This window comes from Diuraphis noxia, unplaced genomic scaffold (genome assembly GCF_037042655.1).
Source record: "Diuraphis noxia isolate RWA-SAM2 unplaced genomic scaffold, SU_Dnox_SAM2 contig0003, whole genome shotgun sequence".
Taxonomy (NCBI): domain Eukaryota; kingdom Metazoa; phylum Arthropoda; class Insecta; order Hemiptera; family Aphididae; genus Diuraphis; species Diuraphis noxia.
This window is the reverse complement of record NW_028301713.1, coordinates 69144629-69165500: the sequence shown is the minus strand read 5'-3', so window position 1 is coordinate 69165500 and position 20872 is coordinate 69144629. Positions and strand designations below refer to the sequence as shown.

Sequence of the window (20872 nt, the reverse complement as noted above, 5' to 3'; positions counted from 1 at the left end):
TTTTCTCAGCGGTTCTCGTTATTCAAAGCAACCTCTCTCTCTCTATATATATATATTGTATAATTTGTGTATATGTAGTACATGGTGTGGCAGTGGCAGAATTCATCAATATGGCGTTAGCGATGTAAGAGCTATTTTTTTTTACCCCGAAGGGATTTCGACCAACTAAGTACACCTTTACGGTACCTATACTCATAATATAATAATATATATTATTAGATATTATAACGACTGCGACATTATGCCAGTCATATTTTTCAAGGATATTTATTTTATCATCGCCGGTGTATCTATAAATATTATGTACGGTTTAATGAACGGAATACGTATATATTATTAATCTTCGTTTTTTTTTTTTCAGCATTATCGGCATTGCTTCCAATAACCGAATACAGCAGCATTCGCGACCTAACCGCGCGGGGGGGGGGGGGGGGGGGTAAATTGATTTTCAATCGTGCCGGAAATATGCACGCATTCCCTCTCATCACCCCACTACTCACACCTAAACTCTACACACACACTCAATATTATATAATATACATACTTCGTCCTGCAGCAGGTCCTATACAGCAGGCATTATCCCTCCGCGGGCAAATCTTATTATATTTTCATCTTCTCTCGCGCTAGCTGATGCGGCGATGTTCGCAGCGGATGAGCAGAGGTGTGCGAGCGCCGTATAACAGCAGCGACCATCACTCGTCGGGCGGGGACAAGGGTAAGAAATAAAAGTAATGCGATCTAGGTTATGTTTCCCCCCCCCCTTACAACCCCTTACTACCCACTAACCCCCTCGAGGAGCGTGCGCCGCTTGTCGAACGGCGGGGGCGACGTATAGGCGCCACAGATGCCTAGCGGTGGCGTCGCGTTGACCGCCGTGGGGGTAGGCGTGGCCAGCGACTTCGGCGCGTCGGCGGCGGCTTATCGAACGCGCACGCGGCGCAACTGGTCGGGAGCCCTCACTTACGCCGCCACTGACGCCGCGAAGTACGTCGTCGTCTCGATGTCCCGGCACCACCGCGTAGTCGCACCACCGTAGTCATATGGCTACACGACGACCACCACGACGGTGGCCACCGGCTGCCGCGATAATCATCGCAGCCGTTTTCATCACGGCCGTACCCCATCTGGCCGCCGCCCAAAACGCAGTCAAAGACAAATCGGGTAAGGTCGATGGTATATTATAATAATATATTAATGAGAAATTAATAAATAATTGCTATGTTTACATCATTATAATATTATAATTATATTAGAAATAGTATATATATATTGGTATACCTGTACAAATACAAAAGTGACGCTTATTCTGTCTTATTTACATATAATTATGCTATACGTATGTAATAAGGCGACGGAGAATTAAATAATTTAGTATAGGAGAGTACAAAAAAAAAGATACCTATAACATTATAAGTATATTCATTTTTAACCGATCGTCGTTCTTCTTTGTCCGGCGTCATCAGTGATGTATAAATTTCGTAGTGTACAACACTTCCCATCCGTAGGCCACAGCATTCGCTCCGGTGCACAGTCCGCTGATGAGACGCAATCCCCAAAGCTCATCGTAACCGAAAACGTCTTTGATGGTGAAAACCGCCGACACCAAGTGCATGACCACTGCCACGCACGCCGAGTATAGGCTCTAGAAAAACGATAACGTCCGATGTAGTGACAATAAACATCATTGACTGTGTAATAAATATATGCAGTACGACAACAATTACAGTGACCAAATCCGAGCACGTGAGTACTCGGCCGAGGGGCAGTGAACATAACATTAAATTTGAAACCGATCTGGTCATTTGATTTTCAGTACGACTAGGTCCAATTATTACCTATTTAGAAATGTTTAATTTGGAAGCCCCTCACTAATCAGACAGTTTTCCGAAAGCAATTAAGAGCTTTCTCTCTATATAGGGTATATGAACACTATATACCCGTATTAATATTAGAAAATCACTTAATCATAAAATTTTTTTTATAGAATTATTTATACTTTATTTATTTTTACTTTTTTAAATGACAACCTAGAATTTTAATTTCATATTCCAAAGCAGAATATTTTTCTCAGTATTTTGATACGTAAAAATCGAATTTTGGACGAGTAGTTTATGAGTTATAAGTATTTAAAGTTTAGAGAAGTGGTGTGGAGTGGTACATTGGGTGGTACATGGGGTTACCCCGCAAAATGTTTGTCCACAACTCCACTTCTCTAAAAACTCTAGGTTATCATTCAAAAAAGTAAAAAACTTAAAAAATTATAAGGATGAAAAATATTTAAAAATATAATTTTTTAATAAAAATGTTGTTTTTTTAACAACACGAAACTTTGTAGAAAAATATTTTCAAAAACATTAATACTTTTTGGAATAATAAGTGGTTCATGATAAAAGAATCACCCTGTATATAACAAGAAATAAGAAACACGTCAATTTTTTTCTCCAAATATTTAAAACGTAAAATTATAAATTTTTATATTTTCGTAAAAATCAAATATATTAGAGTTTACTCGTTGCCTTCTATTAAATACGTCACTGGTCAGCCGATAGCTAGTATATGATTGATTATACCGCAAACACATCCCGAGGCATAAGTTTTAATTTCAATTTTGACTTATCCAAGTAAACTAACTGCAGTATAGGTAGAATATATATACATACACGTATAAATGTATAATTTTATTAAATGTCAAACATACCGCTGAGGCCTGCAGTGAGTTTTACGAAACGTACAACAATCAGCCGGGTGATATTGATCGTCGGGCTAGCTGTAGTGAGTGTGTGTGTGTGGGTCGCGCGCGTGTTGTTATTATATTTCGCATCCAATTTTCTGTCACGTCGGCAGAATATAATAATAATAATAATAATAATAATAATATTAATGATAACAATAATGATAATGATAACATACGAAATTATAACGGAGCTACTTCCTCAACGCCGATTGTTGGACACGCGAGTTTTTTCCCTCGGCGTCGTGTGACAATGAATTTTTTACACTAGGACGGTTCATTAATTTTCCTAGCTCACACACGCGTATAATTTATGTGTGTGCGTGTTTATAATAGAATATATATATAGGGTCACAAAATCGACCCTTCGTTATGTTTTCGACAGTTCTTTTCCTGTGTGTGCGTGTGCAACGATGGCAGGTATATAACGTCGTCGAATTAGCCGGATTATTATTATTGTTATTATTATATAGCAAGTACCTTCGGGTAATTTCGCGTTTGAAGTTTTATGATGTCAACGGTGTGCTAGTTTGGAATTTATATTTATTACATTTCAATGTGTAGAAAATTTGTACGGTAATACATATAGATACCTATTTAATTTGAAAAATGCGAACCCAATAAAATAATCAGTGCTGGATTTAGCGTCAGGCAAAGTAGGCAGTTGCCTAGGGCGGCAATTTTAGGCCAATATTTTATTGAAAATATACTCTAGGTTTCTTTTTGACTTTCTTATGTACGGTGATTACTTTGAAGGATGGAAAATGAAAATGTTTAATATTTGTATAACATAATATTCTTGTTATTATAATTTCTTCATTATTTCATAATACTAATACATAACAATAAACGTCCAAGTAAATAATCGAACGACTGCCGGAACGTATATTATCTATTATCTAAATACTAACCATAGATTACATATTTCGTTATTTTGTTTTTTTACTAAGTCGTAATTGGGCGGCAAAAAAAAAATTGTCTAGGGGCGGCAATTGTGTAAATCCGTCTCTGAAAATAATATCCATTTTTTAAATTATTTTAGTGGATTATTAATTAATATCAATTCATCATCAATAGACAGCCGATCCGGTAAAAGATTAAAGCATACAAAATAATAACTATATATTTTATGAATAAATCATAAATCTTTATGGCTACAACTTACAATACAATTATTTTTACCTAGGTAAATGTAAAAATTATGAATGGTGGGTCGTGGGTTCATATTAATTTAAAAGAGCAATGAACTCGGGGTCATTCATTTTTATTTGAAAAGTTTTAATTTAGATTTTTTTTAGAGGGGACGAAATTACGAAAATAAATTAGAGTATAATCTGATAAAATTGAAAATTGAAAGTAAACTGTACAGTTAAAAGTGGTCGTTTGGTCGTATGAAATAATAACAGTATCGTGTATTTTTTAATATAAAATATACATAACACTAAAAACACATTCTTATCATAAATTATTTTTAACGTCTATTTAAATTTAATTGTTTGCCCTCTGAGTTGATGAAATTAATACATAACAATGCCCGAGTTTCAATAATAGTTTCAAAAGCGGAAACGGAAATTTAATTATCTGCTAAATGGAAAACTATTTTACCCAATAGTTATTTGTATTTTAGTTTAAGACGTACTAAACTCTACCAAGTATTTGATAAATAATAAATATTTAGTTGTATGTTTTTGATTATTATGAGTTATGACTTATGACCTATATCAAACGTTATAACGTATCGTGTTCTATTTATGTGGTGTGGTAGATGGACTTGTCTGATTTAACGTTACTTGTGCACGTTTTAATCGTTTGTATGTCATATAAAATGTTATTATGACCAATCAACAATGTATTCCCTAATATTTAAACACCCGCGAATATCCAAGAGATACTCATCAAATGTGTATTGTTAAAATAATTATTTGTCTTAAGTTCATTGTTAAATTATTATGTATAACCTCCTCTTGATTCAATAATAAATATAATCGTTACTTATAATTTTTTTTTTTAGGTCTTATATTTTGTATTAAATACATAAATATATTTGTTTCATTTAATTTTAATGAACTTTTCTTTTCTGCAAACGACACAATGTTAAATTGAAGAACTTTGAGATTAAATGATGCCGATAATATATATTTCTCACCAAACAAATATATTTTTTTATGAAAATATAAAACCTTTGTTGAAAAAAAATATAAAATTTAATTTTAAAATGTTAAGCTATATATTTTTCCATATTATATAATAATACTTCGTACCTGCTACCTATTATTTAGGCAACGATGCATCGATAAAAATATATAGATTATAACTTATTATAGCTATATATATTGTATACATATTATTTTTACAAGTTCAAACTTTTAGCACCATAAACTATGAAAATCATTTATGGTAAATATAGTTTTTAAAAACTATATTATTGAAGGATTATCTCAAAACGTAGGTACAATAGCTATATATTATGCAAAATAAATCGTTGAATTTTTCGACCCCGAGTTCATTAATAATTCCTTACACATGAGATATTCAGTTTAAATTTATGGCAAAAACCTTCGGGCTATTTACTTTATATACTCAAACTTTGAACTTCGCATATTATCATATAGGAAGCATAAGAGAGGAAATACGAAATGGGAAGGGGGATAGGTTAACGAGAGTTAAAGATTTCAACCGAGTTTCTCTAGGGGAACGTTTAAACTTTAAACCTGTAACGACAGACATTTACCATGCATGTGTATTATATGTTAAAGGTTAGGTCTTTAAGGACTGTTTATATAAATATACGCGCTTGGCCTTTTAAGTTATTCGAGTATAATGTACACTTCATGTATATATATTATACATGCTTACCAATTTTTCGGAGACTGGTTCAGCTATACATAAGCTCACGAGAGTGATTATACCAATTCCCAGGTAACTGTACACTGTTAGGTACACGAAATCTGTAGTAAAATGGAAAAATGTAACAGATATTTCGGCGAACACTGGTACAATACTTCCAATAGAAAGAATCTATAAAAATAAAAATAAATAAACCATTATTATACATATATGTTTTAGATATTCGTAAACATTTTTAAAATTTTTTCTTGACTCTTGTTTGATTAAAAATAAGATTTGTTAATATATGAATACTAATAATAGGAAATAACGGTAAAATTTATATTGGACGTGCATTGCAATTGTTCAGAGCCGTAATGAATAAATAAAATTAATTTATAGATACCTTGATTAGTTGTAACTATACCTATACAGGCTATACATAAATGCTAGTTCTAAGCTATCGTTGTCAACATTATGTTTATTTGACGATAGATCTACTTAAAAAATGATGAGAACTTTTTTTTACATTATTTTTTAGACATTAGACCTAAAGAATTTTCATAACTACCATAAATAGATAAACCTTGAACTATTTATTTTCTATACAATTTTTATACGTTTAACTGGTATCAATATGTTTTTTATCAGGTCCTTCTGTTAAACCGTGTATACAAGTTCGGATTATGATCTCGAGCGGCCCAGGGGTCAGATATATGGTATATATATCATAAATGTAAAAAAATTCTTACAACGATATGGTGAATGATTTATGGTTCTAATACTAGTATACATGCCCACCGCATACAATTGTGCTTTTACTTTTTACCCGAGTCCTATATATAATCTATATCTCAAAATATAATAATGCTATACGTAATTGAATAAAACCTAACTGTACAATAAAATATAACTTTAACTGTGCATCATATAAGTATTTACTGATAATCGTAACTATAAATTTCGATTAATTTTAAAATATTTATTATTTTCAAACTTAACTTTCAGTTTTTGATTTTTTTTTTTTTGTATACAAGTTTCTATTTTGTGTTTTTATTAAAAAGTTTTTCATATTCTGATCCGTATTACAGATTCTGTATAACTTGGTGTTGTATAACTTGGTGTTCTTTCACTATTAAATATTGACTACCATGATTAAAAAAAATGTTACACCAACCATTTCGTAAGTATATTTTGCGAATTTTGAATTAAATCTAATAAAATTTTGAATTTTTTATTTAAAGAAATTTCGTTTTATGTACCTATAATACTATAACTTTTATTTGTAAATCACACATTATAATTTTATAAACCAAATTTTAACATTTTAACAATTGTAAATTTAAATAGATTTTACAATTATATAGGTCAGTCCTAAATTTAACAAGTCCTACTGGAATATACATATCGAGTTATTTATATGTATACAATTTTTTAGACTACCATGAAAGTTAAATTGTATTGTTTTTACACTATAATAAGTACAAAGACCGATTTATACACTTAGCGTTAACATTTTAAGCTGAAAAGACAATACGTAGCCTTTATATATTACAAACGTAAATCTCATTGACATACCGCCACCTCCCCTCGATATTTGGACATTGTACCTACCTGATAATATACAGCTATACAATATCGTTATAAATATATTGTATAATTACTAAACCTACTATATTTTTCAATACAACAGCCAATCGATCATTGACTTACCACATAGTATCTTAAACAATAAAAAATCAATTGAAGATATCTATACAATTTTCATGAATTTCAATTTAAAATAAAAACCCTTTTATCATTATGATCTACTATCTTAATGAGTAATTTTAATTTTATCCATATTTGTCATTTGACCATTAGAAATCGTTAATAACAATCGAATAGGTATTTGAATGTATATTTTGGCTGTTATTGAATTTGTATGTTGTATCTTAATACATACATAACTTTTCTATAAAAATCTTTTTAATACGGTACCTATTTTACCTACGCGAAACTCAGAGAAAATATAACAAATAACATATAACATGTAAACTATATTACATTGTTATTTTGTATATGTTTATGCTTAATGTTTAATAGGTATATATTAAACTTATCTACTTTTGAACACTATATAATAGTGTTCAAAATATACACATTAAGAAATAAATATTATTAATGTACCTATATCCAGTAATTATTCACACAATGGTGCAACTTTACAATACACACATGTATTATTGTGAATATCGTTGTATTTTTTAATTAGGCAAGCTAGACAATATTATCATCATTCATCACGATAATTATTACATTTTAAGTGCAAAGGTTTTGTTTGATTTTAAACATTGAATGTTACTTTATTATTTGAGTTATTACTTATTTGCAAGAAAATTATAACTTATAGTGGGGCTATTCAATTATGGAACCAATTTTACCAATCTGTAAGCGTACAACAAAAATAGATTATGATAAAGTATAATAGTATTGTATTATTGTTAGTATTGGTAACTAGATTAATGAAGACAAGATTCGAATGAATCGAATGACATTGTAAAAATATTTTTTTCAATATAGAATCACATGACTCTTGCAACGACGATAATAAAATAACTATGGCCATAAACACAGACCATACATTAGTCGTTGTCCTATCTAAGTACAAACTGTTTGGTATCTATTTCATTATTTAGGTGCGGATAATTATCAATAAAATATTTAAATTTAATGTCCCATGGATATTTAATCGATAGATGGAATTATTTAATTCTTATACGTATTCTAAACTATGAATTTATTCAATACCTACTGTCTATACGTGTTAACCTATTCAGGTACCTAATACAATATGAATCTGTACAAATTATCACATGTATAGACTTTTCGAGGATTCATATCACGTATATAATTATTACAAGATAATTTTAAACCTTTCATATTTTCATATGTATTTAAGTATATCATGTTACTAAAATAATAGATACCTACTGAATATTTATTTGTGTTAATTAATTCACTTATCAATTTAAATAACATTATACAATAATATATAATGAATGGTATTGGTATATGTATTACGTATATGTTAATAATCGTTAATTAATAATTAGATACCTATAATTGCGTTCAATTTCAAGTTGTAAATATAAATTATATAAACAAATTATAAATTATTGTTACCTATATGCTGAAACGACGAAGCATATCACAATATCACACTATCACACTAGTATTGAGTAGCAGCTCCGGTACTTTTACACCAGGTGGGCCAAGCTGAGGCCAGCATTTTTTTAGGGAGGAAAACATTTTTACTCGACATTTATTATAATTCCCAAAACACATCCAATAATAAGCACGCCATTAATTGTGGTATAATGATATAAACGGTATAACTCTATTGAATATAACGATCATATTTAAATTAAAAGTAAATATTATGTTTTTTAATAATAATTCAAATATAGAACAAATACGCAGTTAGCATTCATTTTTAATAAACAAAACAACATAATTAATGCAATATTTAAATCAAAAACATATTTAAGTTTAAATTAATAAAATGAAGCACTAATATGAATTAGATTAAATTGCATTATACAAATTAATTGAAAATAATAATAAAATCGACAGGGCCATAATATAACGATTGTCATTAACTAAAGCATTTAAAAATAAATCATTTTTTAAATAATATCCATGTACAAATTATTTTAACAATATTATTATTTTATTTATATGATAGGTATTCATCAAAATTATTTAAATTATCGTCAGTATTAGTACAGTTTTAGTATAGTGCTTAGTATGAGTAGTAGAAGAGAGTAGAGGTACTTAGAGTTCAGATAGTATAGCATTATGTACATATAGCATAGGAAAATTTTAGTTAAACCAGATAGATTATCGTGGAGCATATAGAATTATATTTATAATTGCTAATCTCTCAAGTATGTTTTTATCCTCTTCATACACGAAGCAGAAGAAACAGCCAACAGGTACTGTAGTTACACTATACATTTCAGAATTTAATTTCTCTGGCATTTAGACGCTGGTAAAAACGGGTCTATTTATGAAACTCGAATACATAGTTTTCAACTAGATTAACCCGATGTTTACAAACATATACATTAAAATATATTCATCATGTTATAATATTTTGATATATTTCACGAGGAAATTTCAATGTCCAATTACAATTGATTTTAAAACTATAAAAACTGAATGAATCCAATGTTGTTTAAATTTTATGGTTGGCTACTGGAGTATTATAATATCAACTATCGAATAATATTATACAATATTTTAAAAATAAATCAAAGAAAATTACATTATTCATTATAGCATTAAGACAATTGTCGTATAACAAAAAAATAGAGTTGAAATATTAATTTGATCAAATCATATATGTAAACATTTTTTTTTAAATGCAATACTCACTACTTGTGCCAGTTTAAGACGAAATATTATAGATTGGATTAACGAAGTCATGATTTAATTTAAATTATTTTAATATTAAATATGTACTAACAAATATTACAATGTACAGTATACAATATTATTCTTCACTAAAGCAATATAGTTAACGACTAATGAGTGGTATAAAACTAGTACTCCGCCGATGCTCACATATTACTTATCTGTCATTTATGGGCGAGGTTGGAGACTATATAGTTAGGTTACCATAATGGCATAATGTATTATAACGGTTATAGTAAATATGATAAATTTAAATGTATATCATCGTTCAAATTATAAAAAATAAGTGACTCATATCAAATCACTTAAATGATTTATAGTTTTAAGAAAATTGTAGCAATACATAATATGTACTATCAACTTCAAATTTAGATATTGTTCGAATTATCAGAATTTTTACTGTCGATCAACTATACAATTAAGTTGAATCACGCACGCGCATTGTAATAGCCTGCAATAGGTATAACTTCTAAAATGTTTTGATCAATAAATTAATTAATGTGAATGGCGTGTAGTCATATGCGATACATGCTGATCGTTCGATATTGAGTTGACAAAGCTTAACAAGACTTAAGTATGATACCATAACAGAAATCCATCACATAAATCACCAAATATTAGACATGGTGAATGACAAGAGTGATTCATGTATGAATTGATTAAAGTAAATGTAGATGGTGATGTTGAGTGTTGTGAACACAATAACTAAAACTAAATAATTTCACATCTGCAATGTTGGCGTTTAATATGATATGTATTGTTATATGTTCTACATTCTATAAGAATTTTCGTTGATTCGGAGGTAACGTTACCTATAATACACATAAGTGGATGATATTACCATTATTACGTAATACAAACTACATCGACGTTGATAAGCTAAGTAAATATTGCATATATATCAATCTACAATCTACTGGATGATTCATAATGTCTAAGGCATTTCTATGCGAGTTGATTTTAAGCTACATATTTCTGTGATGAATTAATTCAATACTTGCCACTTATAATTTTATATGCTTGCTTATTAGACATTCTTTAAAAATTAATGATTATTAAAACATTTCAATGAATTATTTTTAAATACTATTTACATACTCTTATGTATATTTTACTGTGAATGTCCGCAATTGGTGAATAATAACTGCTAACAGTCACCAGGTGAATGTTAACAATTTAACATACACCTAATAAATTGGTGAATGTTGAAAAATTAAAATAATACAGACATTTACAAATGGATGTTGACATTTATGTTAGGATTTTGGTCAATGATGATATACACAGCAAGGTTTTGGTTAATGTTGACATAGGTAGACACATATTCAACTATAGTATTATAGTACTATAGTTGAATATATCATAATATATAATATATCATAAAATAGAAACAACATATTATGTTTAATTAAATCAAAAAAATATTATTATCATCAAACAATATTATATACTATATTATATTTGTATTATTACTATTATATAAAGTTTTTAAATTATGATTATTTTATATTATTACTTAATACAGCATGACAAACTGTCATGACAATGTGACCAATGTGTACTACATAAAACGCCAACATTTCTACAGCTACACTTTTTTGTAGTACACATTGTTTTACAGTTACATCTTGTATATCCTTGCCCACCAGTTAATGAATTTGATGTAGAAGCTTCCTTTAAGGAAATTTGTTGACCCCTTTCTACATCAGTGATTGATAATAAATTTTCTTTACACACCGAAAATTGATTGCTGGTGTATTATCGATTTATAACATCATTTTTAAGTAGGTGCTAGATAGTAGATACTAGAAAGTATATGTAATAAAACATTTTATCAAAATTATTAATTTGTACAATACCTTATACTGCAGCGTAGGAACTAGATAATATAAGATACTGTTTTTTAATTGTGGCCTTTCCATTATTCCTAAATTAAATTAAATAACATCGGCACTACCAACATTCACCAATATCGTTGTATAAATATCGACATTCACTAGTGAACGTTTACTAAAATCGCAAATGTAATCAATAAGCAAAAATTCACCAATGATTTTGGTGTACGGCGATATTAACCGGTGCGCGGTGACTGTCAGTATTCATCCAACTGCGGACATTCACAGTAACATATATATCAACAAATATTCGGAACACAGCAATAAATTAGAGATGCGTCCTTTAAAACTGACAAATGTATTTCTAATAGGCTCGCGTATTCAACCACAATATGTATTATTTATTATGCTATGTACTATATGTAGACCATATATGTAACAAAATATGATACACCATCATATTAATATTAAGTTAATAAATAATTCAAAATATATAATAGGTACATGATATGGTGGTATAGTAGATACCATATCCTTAAATGCAAACATTTTACAATTTAATTTTAATGGTTAGCCTATATTCAACTGTTTATTTATAATTAATCGTTCATTATTTTATTATGATTTTATCTCAATAGCTTATTGTTATTTATTTAACAATATTAAATAGTAAAATAAAATATACTATAATAGTAAACATTTTGTATACAAATAAACGTATTAATATAATATTATTTATTGCCTCATAAATGTATTGTTTTACCACAAAATACAAAACGAAACAATCGAGCTTTAACCATGGTTAGTGCACATGCCATTTATGTGAACTTTATTTATTGATTCAATCCTTCACTATACTGAAACAAAATTCAATTGGTATATTAAACTTTATAATTCGTTTTCACAATCAGTGTATTGATAAAATGTTTTGGTTTGGAAAATGAAAAATATACAATACTCACTAAACAAATAAGCTACTATCAAATAATACACAAGTCGGAGTGTTTATCAACACTTTGTGCAGTAATTTGTTCCAACGAAATTAATGTATTTTATTGTTTTACAGAATTACAACGAGCTATTGACTGGCTTACTTTACAGAGGGGCAAAGACTGGGGATGGGGAACCGGGACGGACACTGCTCAGGCCATCGTGGCCATGGAAATGACTAAGACCGGAGGACTTCTAGAACGGGAACTGAGTGCCAAACAACTCGAAATAGAACTTTTGGCCAGACTATGGCAACATCACGATCCAGATTCGGTTACCCTTCAACAACAAGACGACGAAGACGAAGCGTTAACTGTAGCTAACATAGCGACGTACTCAATGGCGTTGGCTAGTGCTTGTCATGATCCAAGACAGTTCCATGGACACGATTTGATTGGTAAAAAGTTTTTACTAAAATCTATAAATTAATGACGATAGGCGGTTAAACAAAAATTGAAATCGTATCACCGAATTTAAATGTTTAATTTACAGGTTCGTTGCTACAACACGAAACTATATCCGATCTGGATTTCTCGTATAGCTCCCTGGTGGCATGTGAATCGGGTACGCACGTCAGAAAAAGGCACATTAGAAGGCTGATGGAGATAGCCAACACTAAGCACACAGTGGGTCAGTTACAATACAATGGATTAGAAAAACAATAACTTACTATAATGTCTTTTGTTTAAAGGTTTAGTAGCCGTATACTAAAATATATCCATAGAATAATAATTAATAATATTTATTAAGAGGACGTGATACCCGCATGTGGTGTCTCCGTCTTACAAGTGCATTATATGGTAAATTTTACGTTCAGCAGAAAACGTGTAGCTCCGTTAGCTTCAAAATTAGAGTGAACTTGACCTCTTATAAAATTTAAAGGTAAGATTATTATCTGGACAACCTCATATGATTTTTATTAAATAATAAATATTAAATTTAAAGCGAGTTATGAGTATCTTAAAATTGTAAATTTTTTGTGCATCTTAAAATACTCATAACTTGCTTTAAAATTTAAATATAATAAAAAGCGTATGAGGTTGTCTAGATAACAATCATACCTTCAAATTTTATAGGAGCTCAGTTCACTCTAATTTTTAAGCTAACGGAGCTACTGTTCTGCTGAACGTAAAATTTACTATAATATAATGCACTTGTAAGACGGAGACGACACATGCGGGTATCACGTCCTCGTAATATATGTGTGCATTTCTCAATATTTAGCTTAAACAATATAATATACTATTATATATAAATACATTGAATTCGATATTTAATCAATTGCGACATCTAAATAACTAACCACATTTAGGTTATAGTAATTAATGTAAAGACTGCTATCGACGAATAATAAGAATAAAAATAAATTACAAGTATAAATGGTATAACACAAATAATAATCTTAGGTACCTAAACAAATCAATTTGTACGAAATAATGTATAAATCAAAATACAAAATATTTGAAATGACCAATGTTTATGGTGTATACATTAATTTAGTAATGTTATTATTTATAAGAATTTCATATTTATGTTAGTACGCCTACCTAGGCTATCTATATTTAATATTTATACTTGACACTGCAGGCGATCAATTTCATCACTGTAAATTCATTATCGTTATTGTAACCCAACCCGACATATAGTAATATCTATATTCTATAACATCATTTTTACTATAAACATTTTGTGAAATGAATACTTCATATTTGATATTATTATTATTATGAATTTTAATAGAAATAAGGCTACATATCTATTTCCTATACAAACGAATAACGTTTATCTATATTTTCAGATTCATTGAGTGTGGCCATATTAGCGCTCCAGTGCGTGGAACACGATCATCGCAACCGGAACGTGAAACCGTTACTCAAGAAACCATTAGCGACATTAATAGCGCTTCAACAGCTGGACGGAGGATTTGGTAGTCTTCACACGACTGCACTTGCAATTCGAGTGGGTACCATAAATAAAAATCTATAAATTTCATCGTTCCAGTAGTAGATGCAGATTTTGATCACGTATGTGTGTGTGTGTAGAGGAGAGTGTTGAAATATATCTATCACAAAATATTATGCTCCTAAAAAGTGAAATTTGAAAAACTAATCATTTTTTTTTATCGGCATATGTTTGGTAAAAATACATGAAAAGTGTCGCCTTATTATTATTAGCCTTGTGGTCTCCCGTACTAAATTACAATTATGATTTAGATATTTTTTAGCTATTATATAAACAATTAACAAATCAATGCAATAAAAAAAAAATCATGTGGAAGAAAAGTATATTGTGTTGTTTGTATAGAGGTCAAACTCACCCCTTGCTCTCTTGTCTCTTCATATATGTTTACAACTCTTCTCGGCTCCATTCACATGATGTACATGATGTACTACATGCAGAGTGCTACCTGGCACTTTACGGCCGAATCGACTTGTTTATACATTATACGCTATTTATATAATAATATTAAGCTTCTTCTCAAATGATTACAATAATTCGTTATCCGTTCTGCCATACCTGTAGGCGTTACAAGAAGGCAAAGCCACGTGGAACCGAACAAACGCTGTCGATTGGCTGTTGAACCATCAAGGACCCGACGGAGCTTTTTTCGATGTTGCAACGACGGCCGAAGTGATAATCGCCTTGGCGCGTGTGTCCGGAGTCGCCGAGGGGATAGCCGACCACTGCGAGGTCCGCCCCGGAGCTGGTGAGTGTTCGGGAATAAGCATGATATATATGCGTGCGGGACGGGGATAAATAGTTTGTCAGGGCATAGACGTAGAATATAGGGGAGGAGGTTAAGGGGGCTACAGCCCCCCCCCCCATATAAATTTGTATCAATAAATAAAATAAATCATAGCGCTACGCCTGTGGGTCTGCAGGGTTGTTATGACGGGCTGTCATCGTAGTTCATGATCATACACCTCGTCATCAATATTGGGATATGAACACACCGGATTTATAATAATATGGCGAATTTATAACGATTTATATAGATAAGGACAACGTCGGTACAGCGGTGATCATACCACACCCGTCGGCCGTCGACACCAAACGTACGATGTCGGTCAACGTGAGCGAACCCGTTGCCACCGACGAATTGCATCTGCCACAGATGCCTGACAGCGGCACCAATGTGACGGTCAGCTATTCACTGTGGATCGGTAGCAATATCACGGAAAAACGATCAATCAATATCACGGCCGACCATAACGTCACTTTTTACGAGATCATGCAAAGAGCGTCTGATTTAGACAGCGCTTTCACGTACGTCGTACACAATATTTTACTGTTATTATAATATTATGTATATAATACGATATCAAGAGCCTACATAGATATTATTGTATTTAATAGCTACTCACAAATAAAGAGACACTTAAATGTTTGCAAAGATCTAATTCAAAATTAGGCATCTGAACTTATTAATAATTTATATTTCAATTGAATTAATATTAAGTACCGATTTGTTGATAAAATTATTAAATTAAAAAGGCTAAAGAAATATAAAATAGTAAATAGCAATGAATAATGATCATGATAGTGCACAATTTATTTCAATTTCAATTTTTTCATTATTAATGTACGAGTAAACATATATAAATACTTTAATATAGTCAGCATTGAAAACTTAAACCATAAAAAACATAATAAAATACAATATTGAGCATACGTTACTCAATTGGCTACTAAATTGAGCTAAAATAACCATTAAACAACAATATCGATCTATTAATTATACATGTGATAATAGTATAATAATATGTACCTACGTATTATGGTTAGTTGCGATATCATTATTGTCGACATAACATCCCACAAAATTATTATCCACAACAATATGAAAACAATATGATACTGCAGTTAGATACATGTAAATACCTAATTTTAATGTATTCTGTTATCCCATCTTCTCTCTAAATTGAAAACCCATTGATTATTACTTTCTATGGTATATTGTATGAATAATTAAGAAATATTCGTATTAAATATGATTATAATCATTAAAGCGTACATACCTACTAATTGATTTTTATACAGGTTTTCAGCTACGGAATGGCCGAATGGTCATTATGTGCACACCCTATCGGGACTTAAAGAAGAGCCTATGAGTTATCATTTTTGGCTATTGTACAAACTGAGATCGTGTCCTGACCCGCAAAATCCTCCAAGCAATCAGCTAGTAGCTCCGACTGGTGTTGACGATCTAATTGTTCAAAATGGCGAACACTACTTATTTTGGTACAAGAAGCTCTAAATTATAAAGGTTTGACTGATCTTTAAATATTATAGACTATTGTTTTTGGTCCAATAATTTATAACGAATTAATCATTTTATTTCAGGATTACAAATGGTATTCCAGAAACTTATATACAACATTTAAAATATTATGGTCGACAATAATTAACAGAAATAATAATTTAAAAAAATATATTATCTTTTTTTCTAGGAATTAAGTGATATTCATTTTAGACTTGTTGAAAACTATGTGTCAAAAGTTATTTTTCTTTGTACCTACGCTTAAAAAAACAAAATTTAACAAAACATTTTTTTTTTTTTTTGCAAACTACTTTTAATATTGTAATTGTTTACCTACTCACCACATGTTTCTATATACATACGCTTCTATATACGATTTTTAGATTGATAATTAATTGCATTTTGCCAAATGTGGCTTACGTACATTACATATTATATTATATTATATACCTATGTATAATATACACTGTACTAACCATACACCATATATTGCCTTAGTCACTATATCGTCACTTAAAATTCATGAAAAACTATACAAGCATAATATTGTAATGCATAGTTTATTGTGTTGATAACCAAAAACTTTGAAAGGCTGTGGAAAACATTATCTTTCAAGATCCTTTCATACTTATTATAAATAATTTTTTAATATATAAGTTACAAATAATATTTATAGCTTCACTCAATACACAAACAATTACTTTTATTTATTTTTAACGAAAATATTTTATCTGCCTTCCTATATACCTATATGTATAATGATGGTAGAATTGGGAATGGACCAGTTGCGCTTAAAACAAAATTTGTATTTTAGGTCATTCGTATACCAATTGCGCTGCTTAAGTTTTAGGCTCACATTTTTATAAAAGTAGGTATATAGGCACTAAGTGTAATGTAGAATATTATAATATTAATTTATTAAACTTTAATCATATGATATGTAGGAATACGACCGACGTGTATTATTAGGTATAGATTTATAATGTACCTACAAATATAATTAATATTGACGTTCTTTGAATATGCATTATTTTATTGAGCGCAACTGCAGGTCTATCGATACAGAAAATACCGAGCACAATCATTGATATATAGACCCAAAAAAGACCGAGCCCAATAAATTGGTATTTGGTATATTAAAAGGAAATTTTAAGCGCAATTGTTAAGTTCCCAGTAGAATTGTGTGTATATAGCCATATGGGTTGCCCAATACCAGGATAGCACCACAATACCAGGATTGGATAGTCATTCGTCAATAAAGTTTTTCAGCTTCAGTTTTTACTAAGCGAATTAGCGAAAAGTGTAGATATTCCAATACATGTAACGTGTTAGTATGTTATTACATTAGTGGATACATCAATTGGATTTTTGTAAAGCGTACCTAAACTTCGACAAAATTAATCTTTTTCTAACTATAACCGACATAAATCTGGATAAAAAAAAAGTATTATTAATTATACTGTTCAAACTGTAGTAGGATATTTACATAGAATCGATATCATTTCATTTATATAGGTAGTAATAAATTATTTTTGAACATTAAATAGGTATGAACTGATAAATTATTAACAGTAGGTAGACATTTTACTCATCTTCCTTATTAGGCTTGGACCCAGTGACTCAAAAAATAATCTTTGCGCTACCACTGCGATATCGCGATTTCTAATAACAAACGATATGTAATATCAAGAACTGACCATTATCAAAATATCAAAAATAAATTTATCGATGATTTTTTTATACATAGGTACATATTAAAAGTTAAGTTTATTATTTTATTGAAAGGAGCAAAGTATAGCTCTTCTATATACTCAGGAGGTTGACACAAATTGTTATTGCCATCTCTTATTTGCCATCCAAAACTACTGAGCCAATATTTTATGAGACTTAGTAATGAATTATGACATTTAGGTTTTTAAATTCTATAATAAATTAATCATCTATAATTAATTATTCGCCTGCAACACTGTGTTAATAACTCACTAAAAACAATGATACCTATGTCCTGACTGACTAATCAACGAGTTTATCTGAAACGATGATCCTCGCGACTTTAAATTTTCCAAGTATTTTCAAACCAGAATATAAGGGTGTAAAATTCACTTTTTAAAGATGGGCTCACTTCTAGAGTCTAGAAATTTGTTTTCAGCGAACGAAAATCAATTATTGCTTTGTACACACCTATATATTATATTATTATATAATTACATGGTTACAAGAAATGAGCCATAAATAAATAACCATCCTATACCATATGAGGCGCCAATAACACTAGAGTTATAAGTGACATTTAAAAAAAATCTGACATAAGTGCACAGCTACAATACTAGTTTTCCATTTTAGTTGGCGGTAAAGAAATATAAGTGAATTTTGTGCTACGATCTGATATAGGAAATCAATTTAAACTCCATACACAAATGATATTATCTAGATTAGAATTTTTAACTCGATTATTACGAAATATAAATGTCACTTATACCGCTTAGATTCTAGGTGCTACATATATAATTGATAGTAATTAGTCGCATGCTGACAAGGTGTAGTTATGCAGCCGTTTTTATAAAAATATAGAGTAAGTATATCATAGAAAAGCAGTGCTCGAATTGGGAAAAATTAAGTAGAGGAGCTCAATCCAACGATTTAAAAACTGCGTTCCAAGTGCACAATTAATCAAAGCAGACCGTGTGGGGGGCAAAGCCCCCACACCCCCCTTCCCACCATTCATCTTGTGTACAATTTGACAACATCGTTTTGAAATTCATAAGCTGTCTGAAGTCACCCCATTTTGCGGGCAACTCCGGGACAGTTTTCAACTTTTAAAAAAGTGTGAACTTTAATGACTTTTATGATTATTCTTCTGCTACATGATTTTAACATACCTAAAGAACATTGTATATTTTTTTCATAATTTTTGCAACAATATATTGAGGTTAATTTTTGAGAAAACATTGAAATCTGTCCGGAGTCCCCATTTTACGGTACCTACCACTTTTGAGCTACACATAATATTTAATTATATTAAAATTCTGATTGTTATATAATCTAGTTCCGGTCTGTGTGAATGTGTAATTTGTAAAGAAGACATATTAAAATATTTTTAATGTCTTCAATTATTATAATTTTAATAATTAATTGAACACAAAATGACTAAAAAAGTCGAAATACGTCAAATTCGATTACAATACAAAATCGAAAAATTCAAAACACCCATAAATGATAACCATAACAGAAATAACTGAAACTGATAACATTTCGTTCGGAACCATAGAGTATAAGATCTCATCCTATGTTCAGAACACGATTTTTTTAGATAGTACCATCACACACTAGTATCTGTGCACCATATCTATTCTGTGGACCGTAGAAAAGCACGGCTGTAGATATTATACCGTACATCTTAAACCGTTTAGAAAAGATATAATAAATTATTAAACTATTCCATCAAAAATAATTTTGATATGAATAATAGAAAATTTTTTATATAATTGACATAAATTAAAAAGTGGGTAAGTCGTGGATGTCGCTCTGCTGTACAGTAGGTTACTGTAATGGATAGAATTAAATTTGAATCCAATGATATTATATCATTGTATACGAAAAACCATTCTGAGCGGAGACGGTTTATCTGTCTAGGATATATTATAAATTATTAAACAATTCCAAATCTTAGATATAAAAGGGAAAATTTTTATGAATTTCTAGCATAAAATAATTTACGAATTTTCGTGATTTTTACGTATTTAGTCAAAATTTGAACTTTAAATGCTTATG

General features: G+C 30.1%; 2 protein-coding genes across 3 annotated transcripts; one reads left to right on the top strand and one right to left on the bottom strand.

Annotated features, from left to right (window-relative positions):
* Nucleotides 1-956: 956 nt before the first annotated feature.
* LOC107166631 (uncharacterized protein CG3556) lies at nt 957-17807 on the top strand. 2 transcript variants are annotated; one of them, XM_015515385.2, is made up of 8 exons: nt 957-1161; nt 12917-13237; nt 13333-13470; nt 14639-14799; nt 15364-15547; nt 15837-16107; nt 16882-17107; nt 17185-17807. In XM_015515385.2, the coding sequence occupies exons 1-7, from the start codon at nt 1041-1043 to the stop codon at nt 17096-17098; spliced, it is 1413 nt and encodes a 470-aa protein (XP_015370871.1). In that variant the 5' UTR covers nt 957-1040; the 3' UTR covers nt 17099-17107; nt 17185-17807. The 2 variants fall into 2 exon arrangements, with proteins under 2 accessions (XP_015370871.1, XP_089078484.1); XM_089222358.1 differs by lacking the exon at nt 957-1161 and adding an exon at nt 6721-6740.
* LOC107166632 (uncharacterized) lies at nt 1222-10137 on the bottom strand. Its single transcript, XM_015515386.2, has 3 exons — nt 9977-10137; nt 5588-5749; nt 1222-1642 (listed from the first exon to the last, which is right to left on the bottom strand). Exons 1-3 carry the CDS (start codon nt 10025-10027, stop codon nt 1460-1462), a joined length of 396 nt encoding a protein of 131 aa, XP_015370872.1. The 5' UTR covers nt 10028-10137; the 3' UTR covers nt 1222-1459.
* Nucleotides 17808-20872: the final 3065 nt, after the last annotated feature.

Bases quoted from the DNA above. Each gene is read 5' to 3' on its own strand.
- LOC107166632 (XM_015515386.2), bottom strand. From the start codon at position 10,027: ATGACTTCGTTAATCCAATCTATAATATTTCGTCTTAAACTGGCACAA. The intron at 5,750-9,976 runs GTGAGTATTGCA...TTATTTTTATAG, and splicing joins GTCTTAAACTGGCACAAGTA to ATTCTTTCTATTGGAAGTAT. The intron at 1,643-5,587 runs GTAAGCATGTAT...TCGTTTTTCTAG, and splicing joins AACCAGTCTCCGAAAAATTG to AGCCTATACTCGGCGTGCGT.
- LOC107166631 (XM_015515385.2), top strand. From the start codon at position 1,041: ATGGCTACACGACGACCACCACGACGGTGGCCACCGGCTGCCGCGATA. The intron at 1,162-12,916 runs GTAAGGTCGATG...ATTGTTTTACAG, and splicing joins CGCAGTCAAAGACAAATCGG to AATTACAACGAGCTATTGAC. The intron at 15,548-15,836 runs GTGAGTGTTCGG...CGATTTATATAG, and splicing joins CGAGGTCCGCCCCGGAGCTG to ATAAGGACAACGTCGGTACA.